This window comes from Ranitomeya variabilis, chromosome 5 (assembly GCF_051348905.1).
Source record: "Ranitomeya variabilis isolate aRanVar5 chromosome 5, aRanVar5.hap1, whole genome shotgun sequence".
NCBI lineage: Eukaryota > Metazoa > Chordata > Amphibia > Anura > Dendrobatidae > Ranitomeya > Ranitomeya variabilis.
Window position 1 is genome coordinate 206062041 of NC_135236.1, and position 27133 is coordinate 206089173.

At 43.4% G+C, this 27133-nt stretch overlaps 1 protein-coding gene across 2 annotated transcripts in view; it reads left to right on the forward strand.

The window, feature by feature from the left end:
• Positions 1 to 1725: 1725 nt before the first annotated feature.
• Positions 1726 to 27133, forward strand: part of TNFAIP8L3 (TNF alpha induced protein 8 like 3) — a 168190-nt gene continuing 142782 nt past the window's right edge. The window contains exons 1-2 of one of the 2 annotated variants that reach the window (XM_077263743.1): positions 1726 to 1767; positions 2347 to 2594. In XM_077263743.1, the coding sequence (XP_077119858.1) occupies positions 2549 to 2594 (46 nt within the window). In that variant the 5' untranslated portion in view covers positions 1726 to 1767; positions 2347 to 2548. Of the gene's footprint in view, positions 1876 to 2346; positions 2595 to 27133 lie in introns of both variants that reach the window. The other variant, XM_077263744.1, reaches the window with a different exon arrangement.

Genomic DNA, 27133 nt, shown 5'->3' on the forward strand with positions numbered 1-27133 from the left:
TCTATTTCTGATGCCTTGAAGCTCCCACCTGGGGCACTCTCCTCATCTCATGTTCTGTGTTCCGACCTGGACCATTACCTCTCTGAGTTATAAACTTGGGGCTGTACTGCTAGGTGTCCTGTCCCAGGACCCGTCTAGAGTCAATAACTCAGTCCTTCAGTTATTTCTCTCTCTCTCTACTCAGGATCACTGAATCAGTATCCATTCACATTAGGGACACCCACGTCACGTCGCTCTGCTGACTGGTCAGACCTTGGGTCTACTTCTGTGGCACACTGAGCTCTATCTGACATCCTGATAGGAAACTGTCTCTTTCCCTTCACGTTTGCTCCCCCAACTTTAGGCTAGTCCCAAGCCTTTACCCTAACTCTCCCTATTGTCGGGAAAACATAAGCTATCACTAATAACACATTTCACATTACACATCAAAATACTTTTGCAACAATACATGTGTCTCCAAGGGGGAATGTGGGCAGCATGTCCATCTCCTTACAGTGTCCCCCTCATAGACTGCAAGCTAGGGAGTAGGGCTCGCACGCCTCTTGGTATCTGTTGACTGTATTACTCTGTGATGCCTTTATTGTCTGTACAAATACCCTCTGAAATGTAAATTTATACAACCTATACACACAAGACCTATATCCACAAAAAAAAATGTGGAAGAAAAGGAATAGATTCAGTGCCAAATAAGTATGACACTCATATAGAGAACAAGCACCACCAAGAATCAGTAGATAAAAAATATCAAAAACTTTATTGTAAACGATAATATAAAATACAAGGATGTGACAGAGGTAAGCCAAAAATAAGTGGGATCACAATAAGCACCAGATACCAACAGGTGTACAATAATTAGAGATTGAATAAATTGCTCAGTAGTTTGAATATACCCAATAGTGATAATAATATAAGATCTAGAGTAGGAAAGTATATACCAGAGCAGATAAACTCCAGAGGGGCTGTATACCACATCTAGAGACAATCAAACAAAAGGTGACTTGATCTGATCAAATCATCATGGTAAATACCTGAAAGTGCCTGGAGCCCTGTGATGCCCACTGTCCCCAACGCGCGTTTCGGTGTTACAGCCTTCTTCCGGTATATACTTTCCTACTCTAGATCTTATATTATTATCACTATTGGGTATATACAAACTACTGAGCAATTTATTCAATCTCTAATTATTGTACACCTGTTGGTATCTGGTGCTTATTGTGATCCCACTTATTTTTGGCTTACCTCTGTCACATCCTTGTATTTTATATTATCGTTTACAATAAAGTTTTTGATATTTTTTTTATCTACTGATTCTTGGTGGTGCTTGTTCTCTATACGAGTTTCAATGTAAAATTATGCGGAATTTGTTTGCGCTATAGAAATAAAAATGATGATTATTAACCACTGACCCATCGTGCAGCCCTATTTCTTAATTGTATCTACAGCTTTGTAGTCATTTTATCCGTTTCCTCTTACCCTTCATCTGCACAAAAAGATTACACAAACACCTTATAATGCTCTATGACAGTCCTACACACAGGCAGAACTTCCCTGACAGCCTCCCCCCAGTTGTGGCATTACTACACTGCTACTCTGAGCTGTGGGATGCATCTGTGTTCTCTACCAGAGCTATGCCTGCCACTGGCACCCCTCCCGGAGGGGCGTTCTCCTCCATGATGACATCACTGCACTCATCCTATATAAGCGTGCAGTTGTATCCCAGACTCTCAGTACTCGGCGTCCGCCAGGCAGACTCTGCTGCTGTTACAGGTACATGGCTTCTCTCTCTTTTCCTCTGATGTCTCTGCACTTGCTGACTAGTGCATTCCTGCCTTACTAATGTGCCTTGCTGCCATCTCTACGTCTTCATATTCATAGGTATTATCTCCACTAAGCAGTTTCTTCATATAACCTCGTTAGTACGCGTGAAGTCTGCAGCTTTTTCCATCATTTACCTATATCATTCAGGTCCCCATGACGTATAATGTTTATGATGCACGCTGCCTTACTACTGCTGATCTGTGTGATTCTCCCCGCACCACTATTCTTAGTATTATCAATATTACTAGTTACATACAATGGGACTATACCATCTAAATACCATCATTGTGTCACATTATTACCTTCTATATGATATGTTTGATTTCTAAAAGTAAAACTCGATAACTTGTCTATTGTTTCTATCTTATTATTATAATGTCGGGGACTTCAGAGAATGATAGAGGGCCAAACTCCGATTTTAATGGTTTTTCTTAATTTATCTGAATGTTATGTAATATTTTCTATCTTTATACTTTGATGATTATTATCTCATTTACTAACTGTATAATTTTTTTTTTTTTTTTTTAGACATTGAGTTGAAAAAAGGTCATGTTAGACCAAAACAAGCTACGTATGATGGTGTAACTACTCCAGTTCAGTTCATTATTAATGTACATTTAACTCCTGGACTATTGTTTGAACAATAAATAAAAAAAAAAAAAAATTTTACTGGACAAAAGTATTCATTGACGAGGAGTGCGCCGTGGGTTCCAAATCCCATCATCCCAACATGGACACAGACTCTGGGGACCTGAGCGAAGGAGAGCTGTCACCAGGTAATGAGAACAACAAACTTGTATGTGCTATTGACTCTCAGCCCCCCCCGCGCCACTTACACATCAATCAACTTAATTGAATTGGGCAGGAGCATAAATTCTGCTGGTAATTGGATGGTGAATCCACTTTGTGGCAGTGACTGCCCTGGAAAGAGTTAAAAGAAGGAAGTAGAGGGATGGTCCACTAGTGCGATTGGAAATTTATGGGACCTGTTACATACATGAATTGTTATGTACATGCACGTGTCCGATATGTATAGAAGTGCGGGATTATGTAGACTATAGAAACGCTTTAGAGATGTTTTATATATATATATATATATATATATATATATATATATATATATATTTATTTACATCACATGTCCACTAGATACATAGACATGGTTATATTACCTGTACTGTATGGATACAAATTAGGGATTATATCACCTGTCCACCAATTATGAAGATGTCGCATATATATAGAATTGGGATTATATCACCTGTTCACTTTACATACAAAGCCTGAACTCTACTACCTGTCCATTGTAGACCATGATCAATGTCCAGTATAGATTGGGATCCCAGATTATATCACCTATCCACTATACATGAAGGACAAATGATATATGAAGATGCTGGATTATATGAACTGTCCACTACTGAATACGGTGTATGTATATATATATATATATATATATATATATATATATATATATATATATATATATATTCAATCAAGAAGCGGGATTATATCACCTGTTAAAGAGGCAGAACTCTTCCACCTGTCCATTGGAAGACAATCAATGTCCAGTATAGATTGGGATCCAGGATTATATCATCTGTCCACTATACATGCAAATGTCGAAGATGTGGATTATTCTACTGTCTACTACAGTATGTATGTATGTATAATCTCACCAGCTCCCTTTACATATAGATGCAGGACTAATATCACTAGTCCATTGTAGACGTCACTCAATGTCCGGTATAGATTGGGATGTAGGATTATATCACCAGATTACACTGCAGTCAGTGCATTGTATGTAACTATGAATGTTATGAGATTGCATGTAGAATGGTGCAGGAGAGCTTAAAAAGTAATCACCATTACAGTTTTTCTTTCATAAATTAGTAGTACGCATGAAAATAATCAACATTATAAACTATTATCAGACAAATTTGCTTTTTTCTTTTCCTGAATTGATCTTTCACTCGCTATCTGTAATCAGTGAAGATAGACTTTCCCATTCTTGAGATAGGAGATGACAGATAGTGCTCTTAAAACTCTATGGAGGGGAAGGGGTGAAGACGAATTAGAGGCAGACACAGACATTCTGCTACAAGTTCTGCTGAAGCAACAGTTACAGTTCTCCATAGAAGTTTATGAGCACCAACTGTCATCTCCTAGGTCAGTAACGGGAAAATCTGTGTTCGCTATTTTATCCATGAATTGAGAGTGAATGAGCAGTCCAGGTGGAGATAGCAGCGGTTTGTTTTGAAATGTTGCTGTAAGGTATTGAAAGCACTTGAGAAGTCAAAGAACATGGCGCGCACTACAGATCCATCATTGTCCAAGAATGAATGTACTGTATGTAGCAGGGAAACCACCGCATCATCCACCCCCAATCTCTGCTGGTACGCAAACTGCAGGGGGTCAGTAAAAGCCCTCACCCTCGGACACAAGCAGGCAAGTATTATTCTCTCCAAGGACTTCATAGCATGTGATGTTAAGGCCACTGGACGATAGTCTTGTAGGGAAGTTTGAAAAGTGGTCTTCGGAACCGGCACCAGGCAGGTGGTCTTCCACAGTTCTGGTACACCCTGGGATTGAAGGCTCCAGTTAAACAGGTGCTGGAAGACAGTACACAGTTGGTTGGTACACGCTCTGAGGACACGTGGACTGAGGCCATCAGGCCCAGCTGCTTTGCCAATGACAAGTCTACTAAACTGTTTTCTCATGTCTCTTTGGGAGGCAGTGAAAGCAGGCAGTTTATCCCCCAATTTTCTTAAACAGATATCTATTTTGATCCCCTTGTGATCCGCTCAGTTACATTTTGTGGATTTAGTAACACTTAACAAGCTTTTCTAGAAACAGCTCAGCATATTGAGGTGCCGTCTAGGACTGATTCGCCAATGGCCCATTAATGATAGTGGAGATGCTATGCTCTATTCTATGCGCTGGGACAATTTTTGTAGTTAAGTACTGCAAAAACCAAGCTTAGATAAATGGACAACCACGTCAGGCACGATATTGTGTTTTAGAGCTCTGAGCCTTTCCGATGATTGTACATCAACTTGATGTGAGTAGTTACAATTTCTTCTTACAGGTTGAGATGTGATTCCTCAATAAACATTCAGTTCATCCTAATCTACATTCTAATAATGGAGGTGGCACACTTCAAAAGCATATTGATAGGGAATTTATATGGTGCGCCCCAATGGGGACAGTGATGATGATGTCTGTAAAACGCTGTGGAATAAATGGTGCTATATAAGAAAGTAAAATAAATAAATGTGCCCAAGGCATGAGCAAATTATGGGAAGAAAATAGATCTGCACATTTCAGATCTGCCAAAATGAAATCCCGGGAATACTACATTGCATTAGTTACAAATTTCTGGAGTTTACTTAAATGATCCTTCCTTAAAGTTGTAAGCATAATTCATGTTAAACCTATTTAAGTATATATTTGTCTGTCTGTCTGTCTATCATATGCACTTGGAGGTAGTGACTGACTCCCATGAGTTCAAAGCTGTTTTAAATCAGAGCAGGATATTACCTACCCTTTAAACTTGTGGGCTGAGGCAGAGGATATATATATAATACTAGATGGTGGCCTGATTCTAACGCATCGGGTATTCTAGAATATGCATGTCCACGTAGTATATTGCCCAGCCACGTAGTATATTGCTAAGCCCCAACCCCAACCCTAACCCTAACCCTAATGGGAAAATGGAAATAAATACATTTTTTAATTTTTTTATTATTTTTCCATAACTAAGGGGGTGATGAAGGGGGGTTTGATTTACTTTTATAGCGTTTGTTTTGCAGATTTTTATGATTGGCAGCCGTCTTTTTATTGCAAAAAATTGTTTTTGCCTCTCCACATTTTGAGACCTATAATTTTTCCATATTTTGGTTCAGAGTCATGTGAGGTCTTGTTTTTTGCGGGACGAGTTGATGTTTTTATTGGTACCATTTTTGGGCACATGGCATTTTTTATCGCCTTTTATTCCGATTTTTGTGAGGTAGAATGAACAAAAACCAGCTATTCATGAATTTCTTTTGAGGGGAGTGCTTATACCGTTCCACGTTTGGTAAAATTGATAAAGTAGTTTTATTCTTCGGGTCAGTACAATTACAGTGATACCTAATTTATATCATTTTTTTATGTTTTGGCGCTTTTATATGAAAAAAATTATTTTATATGTAAAATAATTATTTTTGCATCGCTTTATTCTGAGGACTATAACTTTTTTATTTTTTCGTTGATGACACTGTACGGCAGGTCATTTTTTTTTTGCGGGACAAGATGACGTTTTCAGCGGTACCATGGTTATTTATATCCGTCTTTTTGATCGCGTGTTATTCCACTTTTTGCTTGGCGGTATGATAATAAAGCGTCATTTTTGCCTCTTTTTTTTTTTTTTACAGTGATCACTGAAGGGGTTAACTAGGGGGACAGTTTTATAGGTCGGGTCGTTACGGACGTGGAAATACTAAATATGTGTACTTTTATTGTTTTGTTTTTTTATTTAGATAAAGAAATGTATTTATTGGAACAATGGTTTTTTTTTTTCTTTATTTAGGAATTTTTTTTTTTTTTTACACATGTAAATTTTTTACTTTTTTACATTGCCCCGGGGGGGGGGGGGCGCATCATGTTATAGGGTCAGATCGCTGATCTGACACTTTGCAGAGCGCTGTGTCAGATCAGCGATCTGACAGGCACTGCAGGTACCCTTGCAAGCACTTGCTCTGAGCAGGCGCTTGGAAGCCACCTCCCTGCAAGACCCAGAAGGCCCCCGTGGCGATTTTGGATCCGGACCTGCAGGGAGGAGGAGGTAAGGAGGTAAGAGACCCTCCGAGCAACGCGATCACATCGCGTTGCTCCGAGGGTCTCAGGGAAGCACGCAGGGAGCCCCCTCCCTGCGCGATGCCTCCCTGTGCCACCGAATCGCTGCGATCATGTTTGATCGCAGTGTGCCGGGGGTTAATGTGCCAGGAGCGGTCCGTGACCGCTCCTGGCACATAGTGCCGGATGTCAGCTGCAATAGTTAGCTGACACCCGGCCCCGATTGGTCGCTCTCCACCCGTGAGCGCGGCTGATCGGTGATGACGTACTATCCCGTCATTGGTCATATGGGCCCATACCACCTCGACGGGATAGTACGTCCGATGTCAGAAAGGGGTTAAAGTGGTACAAAATTAGCGGTTTTGTTTTGGATTTTTTTGCATAGGCCTCACTTTTAATATGCATTGGCTACCAAGTTTATTTATTTTACTCATTTATATAGTGCCATTAATTCCACAGCGCTTTACAAACATTATTGGCACTGACCCCATTGCAGATCACAATCTACATTCCCTATCAGTATGTTGGTGGAAACTGAAGAACCAGAAGGAAACCCACGTAAACACGGGAAGAACATACAAACTCCTTACAGATGTTATCCTTGGTGGGATTTGAACCCAGGATCTTAGCGCTACAAGGCTGCAGTGCTAACCACTGAGCCACCGTGCTGCCCCAAAGGTGCTGTAGGTAAAAAATAGATGAAGCTCTATAATAGTGAATTGATGTTTACCCAGTAGGCAGCAGAGATGCCAAACACTCCTTCACCGGGTGTAGTTATGCCAACCATTGGTGAAACTTTAGTAGGTGATGTGTAATGCTAAGATGGTCTTTTTTAAGGAAGGGGGGCCTCAAACTGTCCCTGGAACTAGGACCCTAACTATCCCTGTCCTAGGGGTACTCTGGAGCGTTGAGAGGCCCGAGTCTCTGAAGTTACTATGCTCCTGTTAAGCCCTGATCTGTCCACTGCCACAAACCACGAGGCTTGGGACTGAAATGTAAGGTAAACAACACACAAAGACAAAACAGAAGTAACAAAAAGCAACAAACATACAAACACTCACCAAAGGTAGTGACGTACATAGGGAAGGATAGGACTGTACCAACCAAATGAGAATAGGACAATGAGGAAAGTGTACACCCAAAGACGACATGCAACAACGATCTCCAATTCAGCACATTGTCTCCAAGGAGCTAGGAAGCAAAGCTTTCACTGGCCAGGCAGAGAGGGTCTGGCCAGATTTTATAGGGAGAGGTAATGACCAGATCACAAGCAGCTGAAATAGAGCTGCAAGTTTCTGACCAGCATAGAAAGGGTCGTTCGTTGACCTTTTCAAGAGAAGCCAAATCCATTTTACATGGGACACACACACACAGACAAACTGGAAGATCTGTGAGTCACAATACATAGCGATCTTCTAACCCCAGATCTCCCAGGAGGGTATGGCACACTCGTGACAGTATGTGAAAAATCCATTCAAAAATTCCCATGTGTTACATACAGATTTTATTGTGGATTTTGGTGCTGTGTTTAGCTGCAGATTACACTGATTGCATAACAATGCATGAAATCCACAATGAAAATACATGAAAAGGTAAATGCCTAGAATCAACAGAGGATTTTTTGCACTATGAATGTGAGGGTTGCTGTTGTGACTCCCCCATATTGTGCAGCTATGGTTATTTCTCATTAAAGGAGCTACAGAATGAAAGGGTTGTTACAATGAACATTTAGGCACTGGGAGAGTCGAGGGCCCTTACACATTGGACTGTTGGCCAAGTCAACTGACATTGAGGGGTTCAGAAGACATTAGTCTAATGTGTACGAGTTTAGGTAAAGGGTGTACTTACTATTAAAACTGGCTTCTTCTATCCATTAAAATGACTACTTATACTTTATTTCTGTTTTCCCTTACAAAGTGGCACTTTCCTGCCACCAAATTTCCCCACAACCTCCAGAATACTGTGCATGATGGGAAGGCTCTATACTCTCTATGTGAAGAATAGAGATGAGCGTGCCCGAACTTAAGAGTTCTGGGTTCGTAGTGGACAGTTAGTGTCCAGTGCTAAATGCTGAACACGCACTTCTCCCGGAAGACCGTTGCAAAGTTCGGAAGTCTGTGGAGAGAGACATATTGAAACAAAGTATGGATCGGGTACCAGAACCTAAACTTCCACGGCTCCGCTCATCCCTAGTGAAGAACACATTTGGATTGAGCAGAGATATAGGGAGAAGGCTACTGTGCATGCACAACCACCAAATGGCTGGCCCACAAGGGCACATAACCCACAGAAACTGCTTTCATAAACAACATAGGGGCACCAATAATTTAATCATATAACCTTCTATTGCCAGATTTTCTAATATTTGTCTAACTGACCAATTCTGTATATTGAGCCAAATTATATTAGTGAGAAATCTCTTTATTTTGGAAACCATTGTGTACAGCCATTTTAGAAATGTGCGGTGCCAGATCACAGACCTCATCATTTCTCTATGACTAGTTCTCCCCTTTAATTATCTGTAGTTTGTATTGTCCAGTTTCTATTGCCACTTGTGCAAACAGGCAGCAATGTTTCCACCATCGTTATTGACAGAACTGAATTGTGGCCGTATTTACAGACCGCGGCAGGTTACTCTGGGACAGATCCCCTTTAAGTGGCCCATGCTACGCATCACACAGCATTGTCCCATTTATAGAAACAGAACAGCAGCGTCTAAAGCAGCGCAATAAATCAAATAAATTGTGTTTAAACGAACATAACACCATATGTTTCTGTATCCTTTTAACCATTTATTTGATTTAAAGCATTTTCCAGTTGCTTTTGTTATTCCAGCCAAGAAAGTCCCATGGATATGAGAAGGGAGAATGAAAAGGTTCTCGTGTAATAATATATGGCCTTGTACTATCTACTAGGTACACTCAGGTTTCATTGAGGGGTGGCAGTTAAAGTGATTGATTGCAGTAAATCCATGGCAATCGATTTCTTCACCAAATATGAGCATGTCTAGGGCTCTTCAGTCATCGTATCCTTACCTGCTTTGTGTCTCTCACGTGACAGCATTGTTTCTTCTGTACTAGATATGGAGTTTAGTTGGTACCTAAAACGGGAAAGTCACAGTAGGAAATAGTCTTAAAGATTTTAGCTACATAGTAAAAATTATAGTTGTTCTCACTTCTTAAGTTATTAAAATATTTGGCTGTGTTCACACAAGCATTGGAGATGAATCGATTCATCAAAAATACTGAGGGGAAAAAAAGAGCAACATGTGGTAAGATAATAAATACCCAATAGGCTATAAGATCCACTGGACACGTTGATGATTGACCCAAACAATGCAAATGCTCAGCACAGAGTTGAAGGGCATCATTGGGACAAGGTATTTTGGTGCCATAGGCAGATAAAGCCAATGGTGCACCCCTTCCCCTAGCTTCAAGTAAAGGAATAGGTTAGAGAGCATGGTAACAGGACCCTTAACCCCCACACCCCCCTCCCAATGTGCCAAGTAATAAGCTCTGATGATGAGGAGGAATTTAAGAGTTACAAGTGCATATCACAAAATTAGAATATCATCAAAAAGTTAATTTATTTCAGTTCTTCAATACAAAAAGTTAGAGTTATTACAGACAGAGTGATCTATTTCACATGTTTATTTCTGTTAATGTTGATGATTGTGACTTTCAGCCAATGAAAACACAAAAGTCATTATCTCAGTAAATTAGAACAATTAACAAAAAAAACCACCTGCAAAGGCTTCCTAAGCATTTAAAAAGGTCTTTTAGTCTGTTTCAGTAGGCTCCATAATCATGGGGAAGACTGCTGACTTGACAGATCACAAAATACAATAGCAACAGCCGACAGCACTTCAGATATCAGAATGCACGTTCAGAATCCACAGGACCCAATAGGAATAATGTATACCAGAAAATCAAGAAGAACAGCATCCAATCCGGGTGAAAAAACAAAAATACCTCTTTATTTTGCCATAATGCGATGTTTTGACCTACAATTTGTCGAAACATTGCATTATGGAAAAATAAAATGGTATTTTTGTTATTTTACCCTGATTGGATGCTGTTCTTCTTGATTTTCTGCTGACTTGACAGATGTCCAGAAGGCAGTCATTGACACACTCCACAAGGAGGGTAAACCACAAAAGGTTATTGCTAAAGAAGCTGACTTTTCACAGAGTGCTGTATCCAAGCATATTAATGGAAAGTTGAGTGGAAGGAAAAAGTGTGGTAGAAAAAGGTGCACAAGTAACCGAGATAACCTCAGCCTTGTAAGGATTGTTAAGAAAAGGCCATTCCAAAATTTGGGGGAGATTCACAAGGAGTGGACTGCTGCTGGAGTCGTTGCTTGCTTCAAGAGCCACCACACACAGACATATCCAGGACATGGGCTACAAGTGTCGCATTCCTTGTGTCAAGCCACTCATGGCCAATAGACATCACCAGAACCGTCTTGCCTGACTGGACTGTTGCTCAGTGGTCCAAGGTGTTAATAATAATAATTTTAATTTCTATAGCGCCATCATATTGCACAGCACTTTACATTTTAAAGGAGACTTGTAGAGACAATAAAAGACATTACAGAATAACAATAATCACATAAACAACAGATACAGAGAGGAATGAGGGGCCTGCTCGCAAGCTTACAATCTATGAGGAAATAGGGGAGACTCGAAAGGTGGATGGTAACAATTGTTTTCATTGTTCTGACCAGTCATAATATAATAAATCGGGTGTTCATGTAATGCTGCATGAACCGGTTATTAATCAGAATTTGTAGAAGTACAGACAGCATCAATAGTAAAAACATATAATGTTAAAAATAAAAAACAAAAAAAAAAATCATTATATACTCACCTTCCGCCGCCTTTCCCACTCCTCGTGACGCTCCGGTGACCGCTCCATGCAAGCGGCAGGTTCCGGTGGCAAGGATGGTATGCGAGAAGGACCTGCCATGACGTCACGGTCATGTGACCGTGACGTCATCACAGGTCCTGCGCGTCACCGTCATGTGACCGCTACATCATCACACCCTGGGACCGGAAGCTGCCGCCTGCACCGCACACAGGCGACAGAACTACAAGGGGCCCTCGGAAGGTGAGTATATGTTTATTTTTTATTTTTTAACCTGTGACATACGTGACTGGCCAATATACTACGTGGCTGGGCAATATACTACGTGGCTCTGTGCTGTATACTACGTCGCTGTGCAATATACTACGTAACTGGGCAATATACTACATAACTGGGCAATATACTACGTGGCTGGGCAATATACTACGTGGCTGGGAAATATACTACGTGGGCATGCATATTCTAGAATACCCGATGCGTTAGAATCGGGCCACCATCTAGTAGTTAAATAAATGTGTTGAGGTGGTTGGCCAGTCTGAATAAATTCGTTTTTAGGGCACACTTAAAACAGTGGGTATTGAGGATTAATCAAATTATCTTGAGTAGTGCATTCCAAAGAATTGGCGTAGCACGCGATAAGTCTTGGAGACCGGAGTGGGAGGTTCTGATTATTGAGGATGTTAACCTTAAGTCATTAGCAAAATAGAGGGCACAGTTAGGGTGGTAGACTGAGACAAGGGAGGAGATGTAGAGTGGTGCTGAACCATGGAGCGCTTTGTGGGTGAGAGAAATAAGCTTATATTGAACTCTGGAGTGGATGGGTAACCAATGCAATGACTGGCACAAGGTAGAGGCAATTTTGCATTTCATTTGGAAATCAAGGTCTCAGAGTCTGGAGGAAGAGTAGAGAAGCCACAATCCAAGCTGCTTGAGGTCTAGTGTGAAGTTTCCACAATCAATGATGGTTTGGGGAGCTATGTCATCTGCTGATGTAGGTCCACTGTGTTTATTAAGACCAAAGTCAGCGCAGCCGCCTACCAGGAAATTTTAAAGCACTTCATGCTTCCCTCTGCCGACAAGCTTTTTGGAGATGAAATTTCATTTTCCAGCAGGACTTGGCACCTGTCCACACTTACAAAAGTACCAATACCTGGTTTAAAAACAACAGAATCACTGTACTTGATTGGCCAGCAAACTTGCCTGACCTTAACCCTATAGAGAATCTATGGGGTATTGTCAAGAGGAAGATGAGAGACACGAGACTCAGCAATGCAGACGAGCTGAAGGCTGCTATCAAAGCAACCTGGGCTTCCATAACACCTCAGCAGTGCCACAGGCAGCGTGGCACCTTCATGCCATGCCGCATTGATACAGTAATTGATGCAAAAGGAGCCCCGACCAAGAATTGAGTACATTAACTGAACATACATTTCAATAGGCCAACATTTTGGATTTTAAAATCATTTTTCAAGCTGGTGTTATAAAGTATTCTAATTTACTGAGATAATGACTTTGAGTTTTCATTGGCTGGAAGCCATAATCATTAACATTAACAGAAATAAACACTTGAAATAGATCACCCTGTTTGTATGACTACATAATATATGAGTTTCACTTTTTGTATTGAAGAACTGAAATAAATTAACTTTTTGATGATATTCTAATTTTGTGAGATACACCTGTGTGTGTATATATATAAGAAGTTTTCACTGTTTGCAGCCCATTTACATGATACCAGCGACAAATAACAATATTCATCTCTGACATCCCTTGATATGTTAAATGTCAGACACAAGGACAGCTATGGAAACTAATATAACTTACCTATAATGGGGGGCCAGTTGGCTTCAATTAAGGTCTCCAGCATTTGGCAGATACCCTAATGGAAACTAAACAGACCCCATTAAAGATAAAGGATAAAGGGATACTTATGATGGTGTTTGCATCTGTGACAACAAAACTGACGATGGGTCTGGTGCCGTTTTCACTCAGTAGCAGTGTTAATCTACTGGTAGTGGGTGGATCCATTGCAGTATTGGTGGTGGTTCTGGTGTAGTATTCATGTACAGATGGTGGTTCTGGTGACATGTTCCTGTTCTGGTGACATATTCATGTAGTGATGGTTGTTCTTGTGCTGTTTTTATGTACTACTGGCTCTGGTTATTTATTAATGAAGTGGTGATGTATAGCCAGAATCATCATCAGTACATGAATATGAAACCAAAATTATCATCATACATATACTGTATGTAACACCAAATCCATCAATTGTATTTGAATACCGCACTAGAACCATCAGCAAATAAATACAACACCAGTATTATCAGTGTGCTGGTGTCGGGCGGCTGCTGGCACAACACTGCTGGGGTATTGTTTTTTAAACAGCGCCCCCCTGAGGGAGACAAGAGGTATTGCCCTCCGCTGGGGGCCTACCTTGCCTATGTGTTGTCCAACCCAGTTGTAGTAGTTTCTGCCCAACTTTTCTAGACTCCTAAGCAGCATATTTGTCTAGTTCTGCAGTAACATAGGAGCATAGCATACAGTACATCACTGTGATACTGGGTAGGTTTCATATTTAGCAGTGTGGGGAAGTTATAAGGCAAACCCTAGTGTTGTGAATTTGGATTCTGGGCTCCCCCGGTGGCTACTGGTGGAATTGAACTGGTGTCTTCATCTTCTCTGTTCACCTGTTCCCATCAAGATGTGGGAGTCGCTATATAACCTTGCTGCTCTGTTAGTTGCTTGCCGGTCAACAATGTTATCAGAAGCCTCTCTGTGCTTGTTCCTGCTCCTAGACAACTACTAGATAAGTTGGACTCTTGTCCATGTTTGTTTTTGCATTTTTGTTCCAGTTCACAGCTGTAGTTTCGTTACTGTGTCTGGAAAGCTCTTGTGAACAGGAATTTCCACTCTGGTGTTATGAGTTAATGCCAGAGTTTTAAAGTAATTTCTGGATGGTGTTTTTGATAGGGTTTTCAGCTGACCATGAAAGTGTCCTTTCTGTCTTCTGCTATGTAGTAAGTGGACCTCAAATTTGCTAAACCTATTTTCATACTACGTTTGTTATTTCATCTCAACTCACCGCCAATACATGTGGGGGGCCTCTGTCTCCTTTCGGGGTATTTCTCTAGAGGTGAGCTAGGACTAATATTTTCCTCTGCTAGCTTTATTTAGTCCTCCGGCTGGTGCTGGGCATCTAGAATCAACGTAGGCATGCTACCCGGCCACTGCTAGTTGTGCGTTAGGTTTAGTTCATGGTCAGCTCAGTTCCCATCTTCCAAGAGCTAGTTCCTATATATGCTTATGCTATGTTCTCATGCCATTGAGATCATGACAGTTTGACCGGCCCTCAAAGTGTTAATTGTTTGGGCTGAAGCAGGAGAAAAAGAAGTGTTGAAGGGAAATTTTTTTTTTTTTCCCCTCAGAGTTTTGCTGCCTAGCCCTTAATTGCTGTCTAGCTGCTTCTTACCTCCTCTTAACCCTTGAATGGCTCTGTGTCCACCTGTTTGTAATGGATCTTCAGAGTGTAACTGCAGGTTTGAATAATCTCGCCACGAAGGTACAAAATTTGCAAGATTTTGTTTGTCATGCACCTGTATCTGAGCCGAGAATTCCTTTGCCGGAATTTTTCTCGGGAAATAGATCCGGGTTTCAGAATTTTCGAAATAATTGCAAATTATTTTTGTCCCTGAAATCTCGCTCTGCCGGAGACCCTGCACAGCAGGTCAGGATTGTGATTTCCTTGCTCCGGGGCGACCCTCAAGACTGGGCTTTTTCATTGACACCAGGGGATCCTGCGTTGCTCAATGTGGATGCGTTTTTTCTGGCCTTGGGGTTGCTTTATGACGAACCTCATTTGGAGCTTCAGGCAGAAAAAACTTTGATGTCCCTATCTCAGGGGCAAGATGAAGCGGAAATTTACTGCCAAAGATTCCGTAAATGGTCTGTGCTTACTCAGTGGAATGAGTGCGCCCTGGCGGCGACTTTCAGAGAGGGTCTCTCTGATGCCATTAAGGATGTTATGGTGGGGTTCCCTGTGCCTGCGGGTCTGAATGAGTCCATGACAATGGCTATTCAGATCGATAGGCGTTTGCGGGAGCGCAAACCAGTGCACCATCTGGCGGTGTCCACTGAGAAGTCGCCAGAGAGTATGCAGTGTGATAGAATTCTGTCCCGAAGCGAGCGGCAGAATTTTAGACGGAAAAATGGGTTGTGTTTCTATTGTGGTGATTCTACTCATGTTATATCAGCATGCTCTAAGCGCACTAAAAAGCTTGGTAAATCTGTTTCCATTTGCACCTTACCGTCTAAATTTATTCTATCTGTGACCCTGATTTGCTCTTTGTCATCTATTACCACGGACGCCTATGTCGACTCTGGCGCCGCTTTGAGTCTTATGGATTGGTCCTTTGCCAAACGCTGTGGGTATGATTTAGAGCCTTTGGAGACTCCTATTCCTCTGAAGGGGATTGACTCCACCCCATTGGCTAATAATAAACCACAATACTGGACACAAGTAACTATGCGTATTAATCCGGATCACCAGGAGATTATTCGCTTTCTGGTGCTGTATAGTCTACATGATGATTTGGTGCTAGGATTGCCTTGGCTGCAATCTCACAACCCAGTCCTCGACTGGAGAGCTATGTCTGTGTTGAGCTGGGGATGTAAGGGGGCTCATGGGGATGTACCTGTGGTTTCCATTTCATCATCCATTCCCTCTGAAATTCCTGAGTTCCTGTCTGACTATCGTGACGTCTTTGAAGAATCCAAGCTTGGTTCGTTACCTCCGCACCGAGAGTGCGATTGTGCCATAGATTTAATCCCGGGTAGTAAATACCCAAAGGGTCGTTTATTTAATCTGTCTGTGCCTGAACACGCTGCTATGCGAGAATATATAAAGGAGTCCTTGGAAAAGGGACATATTCGTCCATCGTCATCTCCCTTAGGAGCCGGTTTTTTCTTTGTGCCAAAAAAAGACGGCTCTTTGAGACCATGTATTGATTATCGGCTTTTGAATAAAATCACTGTTAAATATCAATACCCATTGCCGTTGCTGACTGATTTGTTTGCTCGCATAAAGGGGGCCAAGTGGTTCTCTAAGATTGACCTTCGTGGGGCGTATAATTTGGTGCGAATCAGGCAGGGGGATGAGTGGAAAACCGCATTTAATACGCCCGAGGGCCACTTTGAGTATTTAGTGATGCCTTTTGGTCTTTCTAATGCTCCGTCAGTTTTCCAGTCCTTTATGCATGATATTTTTCGCGATTATTTGGATAAATTTATGATTGTGTATCTGGATGATATTCAGATTTTTTCGGATGACTGGGACTCTCATGTCCAGCAAGTCAGGAGGGTTTTTCAGGTTTTGCGGTCTAATTCTTTGTGTGTGAAGGGTTCTAAGTGTGTTTTTGGGGTACAGAGGATTTCCTTTTTGGGATATATTTTTTCCCCCTCTTCCATTGAAATGGATCCTGTCAAGGTTCAAGCTATTTGTGATTGGACGCAGCCCTCTTCTCTTAAGAGTCTTCAGAAATTTTTGGGCTTTGCTAACTTTTATCGTCGATTTATTGCTGGTTTTTCGGATATTGCTAAGCCATTGACCGATTTGACTAAGAAGGGTGCTGATGTTGCTGATTGGTCCCCTGATGCTGTGGAGGCCTTTCGGGAGCTTAAGCGCCGTTTTTCCTCTGCCCCTGTGTTGCGTCAGCCTGATGTTGCTCTACCTTTTCAGGTTGAGGTCGACGCTTCTGAGATCGGAGCTGGGGCAGTGTTGTCGCAGAAAAGTTCTGACTGCTCCGTGATGAGGCCTTGTGCCTTCTTTTCCCGTAAATTTTCGCCCGCTGAGCGGAATTATGATGTTGGGAATCGGGAGCTTTTGGCCATGAAGTGGGCTTTTGAGGAGTGGCGCCATTGGCTTGAGGGGGCCAGACATCAGGTGGTGGTATTGACTGACCACAAAAATTTGATTTATCTTGAGACCGCCAGGCGCCTGAATCCTAGACAGGCGCGCTGGTCATTATTTTTCTCTCGGTTTAATTTTGTGGTGTCATACCTACCGGGTTCTAAGAATGTTAAGGCGGATGCCCTTTCTAGGAGTTTTGAGCCTGACTCGCCTGGTAACTCTGAGCCCACAGGTATCCTTAAGGATGGAGTGGTATTGTCAGCCGTTTCTCCAGACCTGCGGCGGGCCTTGCAGGAGTTTCAGGCGGATAGACCTGATCGTTGCCCACCTGATAAACTGTTTGTTCCTGATGATTGGACCAGTAGAGTCATCTCTGAGGTTCATTCTTCTGCGTTGGCAGGTCATCCTGGCATTTTTGGTACCAGGGATTTGGTGGCAAGGTCCTTCTGGTGGCCTTCCCTGTCACGAGATGTGCGAGGCTTTGTGCAGTCTTGTGACGTTTGTGCTCGGGCCAAGCCTTGTTGTTCTCGGGCTAGTGGATTATTGTTGCCCTTGACTATTCCTAAGAGGCCTTGGACGCACATCTCGATGGATTTTATTTCAGATCTGCCTGTTTCTCAGAAGATGTCTGTCATCTGGGTGGTGTGTGACCGTTTTTCTAAGATGGTCCATTTGGTTCCTCTGCCCAAGTTACCTTCTTCTTCCGAGTTGGTTCCTCTGTTTTTTCAAAATGTTGTTCGTTTGCATGGTATTCCTGAGAATATCGTTTCTGACAGAGGGACCCAATTCGTGTCTAGATTTTGGCGGGCATTCTGTGCTAGGATGGGCATAGATTTATCTTTTTCGTCCGCTTTCCATCCTCAGACGAATGGCCAGACCGAGCGGATTAATCAGACCCTGGAGACATATCTGAGGTGTTTTGTGTCTGCTGACCAGGATGATTGGATTGCTTTTTTGCCATTGGCGGAGTTCGCTCTCAATAATCGGGCCAGCTCTGCCACTTTGGTGTCCCCGTTTTTCTGTAATTCGGGGTTTCATCCTCGATTTTCCTCTGGTCAGGTGGAATCTTCGGATTGTCCTGGAGTGGATGCTGTGGTGGAGAGATTGCATCAGATCTGGGGGCAGGTGGTGGACAATTTGAGGTTGTCCCAGGAGAAGACTCAGCTTTTTGCCAACCGCCACCGTCGTGTTGGTCCTCGGCTTTCTGTTGGGGATTTGGTGTGGTTGTCTTCTCGTTTTGTCCCTATGAGGGTCTCTTCTCCTAAGTTTAAGCCTCGGTTTATCGGCCCGTATAAGATATTGGAGATTCTTAACCCTGTTTCCTTCCGTTTGGACCTCCCTGCATCCTTTTCTATTCATAACGTTTTTCATCGGTCATTATTGCGCAGGTATGAGGTACCGGTTGTGCCTTCCGTTGAGCCTCCTGCTCCGGTGTTGGTTGAGGGTGAGTTGGAGTACGTTGTGGAGAAAATCTTAGACTCTCGTGTTTCCAGACGGAGACTCCAGTATCTGGTCAAGTGGAAGGGATACGGCCAGGAGGATAATTCTTGGGTGAATGCATCTGATGTTCATGCCTCCGATCTGGTTCGTGCCTTTCATAGGGCCCATCCTGATCGCCCTGGTGGTTCTGGTGAGGGTTCGGTGCCCCCTCCTTGAGGGGGGGGTACTGTTGTGAATTTGGATTCTGGGCTCCCCCGGTGGCTACTGGTGGAATTGAACTGGTGTCTTCATCTTCTCTGTTCACCTGTTCCCATCAAGATGTGGGAGTCGCTATATAACCTTGCTGCTCTGTTAGTTGCTTGCCGGTCAACAATGTTATCAGAAGCCTCTCTGTGCTTGTTCCTGCTCCTAGACAACTACTAGATAAGTTGGACTCTTGTCCATGTTTGTTTTTGCATTTTTGTTCCAGTTCACAGCTGTAGTTTCGTTACTGTGTCTGGAAAGCTCTTGTGAACAGGAATTGCCACTCTGGTGTTATGAGTTAATGCCAGAGTTTTAAAGTAATTTCTGGATGGTGTTTTTGATAGGGTTTTCAGCTGACCATGAAAGTGTCCTTTCTGTCTTCTGCTATGTAGTAAGTGGACCTCAAATTTGCTAAACCTATTTTCATACTACGTTTGTTATTTCATCTCAACTCACCGCCAATACATGTGGGGGGCCTCTGTCTCCTTTCGGGGTATTTCTCTAGAGGTGAGCTAGGACTAATATTTTCCTCTGCTAGCTTTATTTAGTCCTCCGGCTGGTGCTGGGCATCTAGAATCAACGTAGGCATGCTACCCGGCCACTGCTAGTTGTGCGTTAGGTTTAGTTCATGGTCAGCTCAGTTCCCATCTTCCAAGAGCTAGTTCCTATATATGCTTATGCTATGTTCTCATGCCATTGAGATCATGACACCCTAGGCTCCCGAACAGCAAATTGTTGTGAAATTCGCATTTTGTGTTTGGTGGATGAACCTTTACAATTTGCTGATGTCAGCATTTTTTTTTATTTTATATTCCTAGTGCCTGTTTGCTGAGCAATCGGTTATGAAATCCATCTTGGGATTTGTTATTCTATTGATTTTATCTTTTGATTTTGATTTTTTTTTTTTTAATCTGGTGTTCCCCCTAATACTAATTACAATGGTATGTTCTTGTTGGCTTACTCATCATTTTGTCTGTGTCTTTAGCGTTTGATGCACACATGCTTTTTAATTGATATCTAAAAAAAACTTATTTTTATCACTATATCTAATCCTGTGCTTCACACTTGATTTATTGATTTTAGCCACACAGACTATTGCACTGATTACTGGGAAAATGTGCTAGTTATATGAAAATGCTGGGTGACAGACAATGAGTAACACACATGTAGTGCGTTTGCTGCAGATTTACAAGCTGTCTACTTAGTAACAGCTAAGCTACAAATTGCATAAAGATTCGGCGTGGAAATAGACATACTGTGTGGACTTTATTTGCAGTAGTGAAGACCAATTTCCATAGAGGACTAGACTAGATCTAGGACCGGGACAACACCTATTGAATTGGTCATCTCTAATGTCAACCAATCTCATCTACATGTTGTGTAAAATATGCGCCTGGTAAATTCACAGCATGTAATTCTTTGTGTGGAATTCTTCGCAAATGTTGCCCTTTGCAGTGTACGGGTATGTCCATGCATGGATTTGATTCAGATATTGCCACTGTTTAACTGCAACAAAATCATCTTTGCATTGGAAAAGGTGGAGTTGGTGATGAATTTCACAAAAACATTTGTTAGGCCGAGGTCAGACTAGCGTATGGCATCCGATGCGATATGCTAATGACCCTCGGCTCTTGCTCTGCTGCGAGCAGGAGCCGAGTGTCATGCGTCTGTGCTCCGAGCCTCTCGCACAGCTGCGGAGGAGGTGGAGAAATGAATTTCTCCATTGACGGTGTCAGCGTATATCGCACATCACTGGGATGATATGGGTGTGAGGGAGCCGAGACTCGGTCGAGTGTTGGTGACAATCACAGCATGCTGCGATTTCCCTCGCACATTGAAAAATAGCACTCGTCCGTATTCATCGCTAGTGTGACCCCGGCCTTATACTGCGGATTTACCATTCAGACATTTTCCTCAACATTAGATGAGATTGGTTGACATTAGGGATGAAAACTTTGAATTGTGCTGCCCTGGTCCAGCATCCAGTCTGGCTCCCTGTAGCAACTGGTTTTCACTACTACACCCAGCATTCACAGCCCAGCATGCTGAGCGCCTCTGGCATTTACTAGGTCCCACAATTTCATTAATATAGTGTCACGTTTTAAGGGGCTCTAAGGACTGTTGCTCACCTCGCCCCTTTAAGAACCGCCCCAGTTCTCATTATTGCATATGGATGTTTTATATAACTGTGATTGCTGATATGTTCATGTATGATGCTTTGTTGTCGTATTTAAAATTCCATTTTATATGCTGTTGTACAATGTGGATTACTTTGTTATAGGGTAAGTGCATACCCCAGGGAGGAAACTAGATGGGGACACCTTAGCACACAATAGTGTACATGTGTAGTGAGATAGGAATAGGAGCTTGGTATAGTAAATAGTTAACATAGGAGGGGACAGCTGTGGTTAAGACGGGAGCATTTCCTGAAAGTGTTTAGTGAAGACTGGGAGCTGAGACAGCTCAGAGGGAGGGGCCAGGGAGCCCCAGGTGTCCCAAGGGTCTTAAGAGCCCGGGACAGCCCAGCAGCTACGCAGCATTCTATGAAGGGGGCCCAGCCGTCCAGTGCCAGAGTGCCAGTTGAAGAGTTGCAGCAGGATAAAGACTTAGGTCGCTCCGAAAATGTGGCAACTATCTACACGAGCTGAAGCCCTTCTGTCTGGGACGAAACAAATGAGGAAACTCCTAAGAGTAGTCATGCTGGACAGGGAGGACGCTGCAGTACCGAACGGTTTGGTATGACCTGGGGAAACCCTGGAAGAAATAAGTGAAGACACAGGGAAAGTACACAATGAGAACGATGCCGTACTCTGTTCTTCATTTACAGTTTGAATTAGACTCTGTCTCTTTGTACTCAACAACAGCAACAGCCGAACTTCAGCAGCCCCAATGGAACCCTGACGGTGTAGAAAGTGCAGCAGAAGGTATGCAAGGAATTGGACATTGTTTCTGTGTGTCGGGAGGCCAGATCGTGCCTAACCTGATATGCTTAACCACGACTACAGCCCTGGCTCTGCCCCTCACAACGTCATGACACACATTGTTGCATCATATGGGGCCCAGCTACTAAGCTTCATGTGATGTCATGATGTCTCCGGACCAGTAGCACAGGTGGTCAGGATACCAGACTGAGGATGCTAAATGCAGATGTGATCACCAGTTGTCAGGGAGGATAGAAATGAACCCCAGACCAGGGCAGCACAGACTGAGTGTCTCTAACTGCCATCTCATCTACTTAGCTGGTACTGTTATACTTATATTAATGAAGGTACTTAAATTGGCCTAAACCTAATAATAAAACATGCCTCTCCTGGGCTAAAAGCCTACAAATTTAAAAGGCAGGTAGGATCCAGTACTAGCTAAAAGACATCTTCGGCTGATGGGAGGAATGCTCAGATAAAAATGCAGTGTTCACCCGCCCTTTAAATTTAGCAATACCAAAGTGTAAGAGCATGTAAACACTGGTCATTTTATAGATAAAACCTAAGAAAAAACTCAAAATTAATATGTACCCTCCAAAAAGTAAATAGTACATATAAATAACATAGGGGACTGTTTTGATCAAAAAAGCATAAAAGTCATCCCACCACGACAAGGTATACCTGTAAAGGATGGGACCGGCTGGCGATTTCCTCTGTGTCCTTATATACACAGATAGAGGAACGAAAATCCAGCAAGGCAGCAGGTGTGTATGATAAAATCCAAATTTATTATAGAAAAATGAATTAAACTGCATGGCAGTTCCAATGTGACTGAGACCTCCACGTTTCAGCTCCTTGGAGCATTACACACAGATATGTCAGAGCTGCTGCTGAAAGTGCCGGCCATCTGTACGTGCTCACTCTCCCTGCTGTCGCTCAACTGTCTGCACTGCAACTCAACTTTTGCCTTCCTGCTGACTGCCTCATATGCGACGTACCCACAAGGTGAAACTCCACCTCCCACATGCTGGAGAGACTGTGCAAGCAGCAGCAGGTGATACTGGAGTTTCAGCTGCAGCACACATGGGTGAGTCGCTCTAAGGAACAACACCCCTTCACAACAAATGAGTCTGCCTCCATGCGGGATCTCTATGCCATGTTGCACTGTTTCAAGTACTCCACGAACATGGCCAACATTGATGACACCACCGTGAGTGTTACTATCCCACTTCTATGCCTCCTAGAAAAAAAAGCTTGAGGTGATGATGGATGAGGTGGTGCCACAGGAGGAAGAAGATGAGGAACATGGACCATTCACATCTTTATCAAGACAGTCATCCACACATGGCTGGAAGGATGGGTTTCTGTACCACCAGCACCCAGGTACACAACTGTTGAGCCAGGGGACTGTTTTGGAGGATGAGGAACAACAGTGTTCACAGCAGGGTGGAACTCAAAGCAGCTCACGGGCATCACTGGAGCGTGTCTGAGAGGATACAGAGGACCCAGGTGATACACCTCCCACCGAGGACAGCTTGTCATTGCTTCTGGATAGCCTGGCACACATGACGATATACAAGCTGCTGTGCCTGCGCAAAGACCGCCGAGTTGCCGGATTGTTACAAGTGCTGATTACTGGGTGGCCACCCTGCTGGATCCCCACTACAAGCACATTGTGCCATCCTTGCTTCTGTCACTAGACCATGATTGTAAAATGCAGGTATACAAGAGCATGCTAGTAGAAGCACTACTTACGGCATCCTTACCTGACAACTGAGGCTCAGTGGAAGCACAAAGCAGAGGAGGAGGAAGTCGCCACAACAGCTGGGGCTTCAGCACTACCTTGGAAGGGAGGTTTAGCATGGTAGAAATGTGGAAAATCTTCCTCAGCACATAACATCATCCAGCACCACCAACTGATACAGTCTGTATTACCAAGAGGCAGGGTTTTGGTTATGCCTGTGAGTGTGTAGCAACTCATTTGGGATTAATAGGTTAGACACTAAAAAACGCAACTGAACCTTCTGGTTCCTGTGCAGATTAGATATCCTGACATCGCAGTCCCTAGTGGTGCCTGCGGATACAGAGATAGTTCTAACCAGAGAACCATTAGATGGCAACTCGGACCTAAACTCTTTAAATGGCTGTCGAGTTGCTTCATGTTCCTCCTAAAGGATCACAGGTCGGAGCAGAGTGTGAATTAACTACAAGAAAATTGTGTTGAACAAAGGAAAGATTTTACACTGAGTAAGGTAAATAACGAAATATCAAACAAAGAATAAAGCAATTACTCTTAACAAATATACAGCCTACTTACTAAAGTAAAACAGAAGAGAGGTGAAAAGTATATCAAAGAAACACTGAGCTCAAAGCTCACAGACTGGCTACAAACATCAATGTCAGTACATCTAAATAAATATATCATGAGCAGGAAACACCCCTGGGCAAAAGAATAAAAAGCTGCACCTAAATGGTGATAGGTGGACAAATGAAAACAACGGTGTTAAGCTAGACAGATGACCGTACAGATAAGCGAGGGGGAGGGGTGTGTCTGTATGTAAAATCGACCTTAAAACCTATCCTGCATGATAATATGGGTGAATTTAATGAAAATGTAGAGTCCCTGTGGGTGGAGATAAGGGGAAGGGGAAAAAATAATAAATTACTGATAGGGGTTTGTTATAAATCTCCAAAAATAATGGAAGCAATGGAGAATATCCTCGTAAAGCAAATAGATGAAGCTGCGACTCAAGGAGTCATTATTATGGGGGACTTCAACTACCCTGAAATAGATTGGGGAACAGAAACCTGCAGTTCCAGCAAAGGTAATCGGTTTTTGACAACTATGAGAGACAATTACCTTTCACAACTGGTTCAGGACCCAACAAGAAGGGGGGCTCTGCTAGACCTAATATTAACCAACAGGCCAGACCGCATATCAAATATAAGGATTGGGGGTCACTTGGGGAATAGTGATCACAAAATAATAAGTTTTCATGTCTCCTTTAATAAGATGTGTAGTAGAGGGATGACAAGGACACTAAACTTCAGGAGGGCAAATTTCCAACGGATGAGAGAGGATCTTGCTGCAATTAACTGGGATGATATCCTGAGACATAAAAATACACAAAGAAAATGGGAGACGTTTATTAGCATCCTGGATAGGACCTGTGCACAGTATATACCGTATGGGAATAAACATACTAGAAATAGAAGGAAACCAATATGGCTAAATAGAGCTGTAAGGGGTGCAATAAGGGACAAAAAGAAAGCATTTAGAGAATTAAAGGAAGTAGGTAGTGATGAGGCATTAACAGGGGTGAACCTAGCCTCTCTGCTGCCTGAGGTGAAAGGAAAAATGGCGCCCCCCACACACACAGTCCCTGCCTCACTGCCTGTGCACACACATCCCTCCACCGAACCCGGTAATCGCCGCTCACAGTAGCATACCAGCAGAAGTGTATCTAGGGTTTCTGGCACCAGGGGCAAGAATTCATTTTGGTGCCCCCCCCCTCCACCAAGGACATATGCGATTTGCACACTTAGTCATGTACCCACGAGCTCCTCTCCCTAATGCTCTCAATGTTCAGTGAAAAACTGAGAGAAGCAGAAGAGAAGCTCGTTGTCACAGGACCACAAGTATGAAAGTCGCATATGAGTGACGTGTCCATGTGACGACTGGAACCTGCAGAGCTGAATCCTGACATCGCAGCTTCTGAATTCTCACAACTAATGCACTGCACACTTTTAGGATTCTCCCTGGCCGGTGGACAGTCATGTCAGCACAAGCATGCGATTTGTATACTTCTACCCACATTCCAACTAGACGTGCCCGGCCTCGCTCAGTTCATTTTCATAGAGTGAGGCCACACGTGTCTAGTCAGCACGTGACCACATGTATGTAAATCACCAGCACGAGAGAATTCTGACAGCGTGCAGTGCGCACTGTGAGAAGTCAGAAGTCTGCAGTCACAAAGAATGACTGCAGACTCATTACAAACCTGGACATCCCCTTTAATGCTCCAGTCCTAACATAAATAAAAACATGAGCGTTAGTCAGTATCACAAATAACATTTACATCCAGGTACCTTATAGATGACGTTGTCTCTGGAGTCATTCTACTTTTCTTCATCTTGTCCAGACCCCATGATGAGTTTTCTCATCCACAGCCGTCTCTGCAGACTTCCATCTTCTCCGCTCTTTTGCAGAAAGTCTCCACAAGACGCCCTTAAAGATATAAGTGTCATTATAATGCTCCTGTATAATAAATTGCCCCTCACTATATTGTCTGCACAAAATATGACCCCCACACTGTCCCTCTTATGATACATGCTCTTCACACTGACCTCTCCTTTCTATACACACTGTGTCCCCCCTATAGGGCCTAGTATTTATACTCCATATTTATACTCCATCCTCCCACCCTGTGTGCGTGGCTCCCCCATCCTCCCACCCTGTGTGCGTGGCTCCCCCATCCTCCCACCCTGTGTGCGTGGCTCCCCCATCCTCCCACCCTGTGTGCGTGGCTCCCCCATCCTCCCACCCTGCGTGCGTGGCTCCCCCATCCTCCCACCCTGCGTGCGTGGCTCCCCCATCCTCCCACCCTGCGTGCGTGGCTCCCCCATCCTCCCACCCTGCGTGCGTGGCTCCCCCATCCTTCTCCCCTGCGTGCGTGGCTCCCCCATCCTCCTCCCCTGCGTGCGTGGCTCCACCATCCTTCTCCCCTGCGTGCGTGGCTCCCCCATCCTTCTGCCCTGCGTGTATGGCTCCCCCATCCTTCTCCTCTGCGTGCATGGCTCCCCCAAACTTTTTCCCTGTCATACTCACCTCTCACCGGGCGGCGCAGAACTTCCTGGCATCTCTGCAGCGTCTTCCTTCCTGTCTTCAGCGGTCACATGGTAGCGCTCATTAAGGCGATGAATATGCGCATATTCATGACCTTAATGACGGTACCATGTGACCGCTGAAGACAGGATGCACTGCCAGCGCTGAGACACAGTTGCAGCCACCGCTGGAGGAAGGTGAGTATTACGTCTTCAGGGAGGGGAGCGGGAGGGAGGAGGGGGGGCGGGAAGGAGGGAGGGCGGGGAGGAGGAGGGGGGGC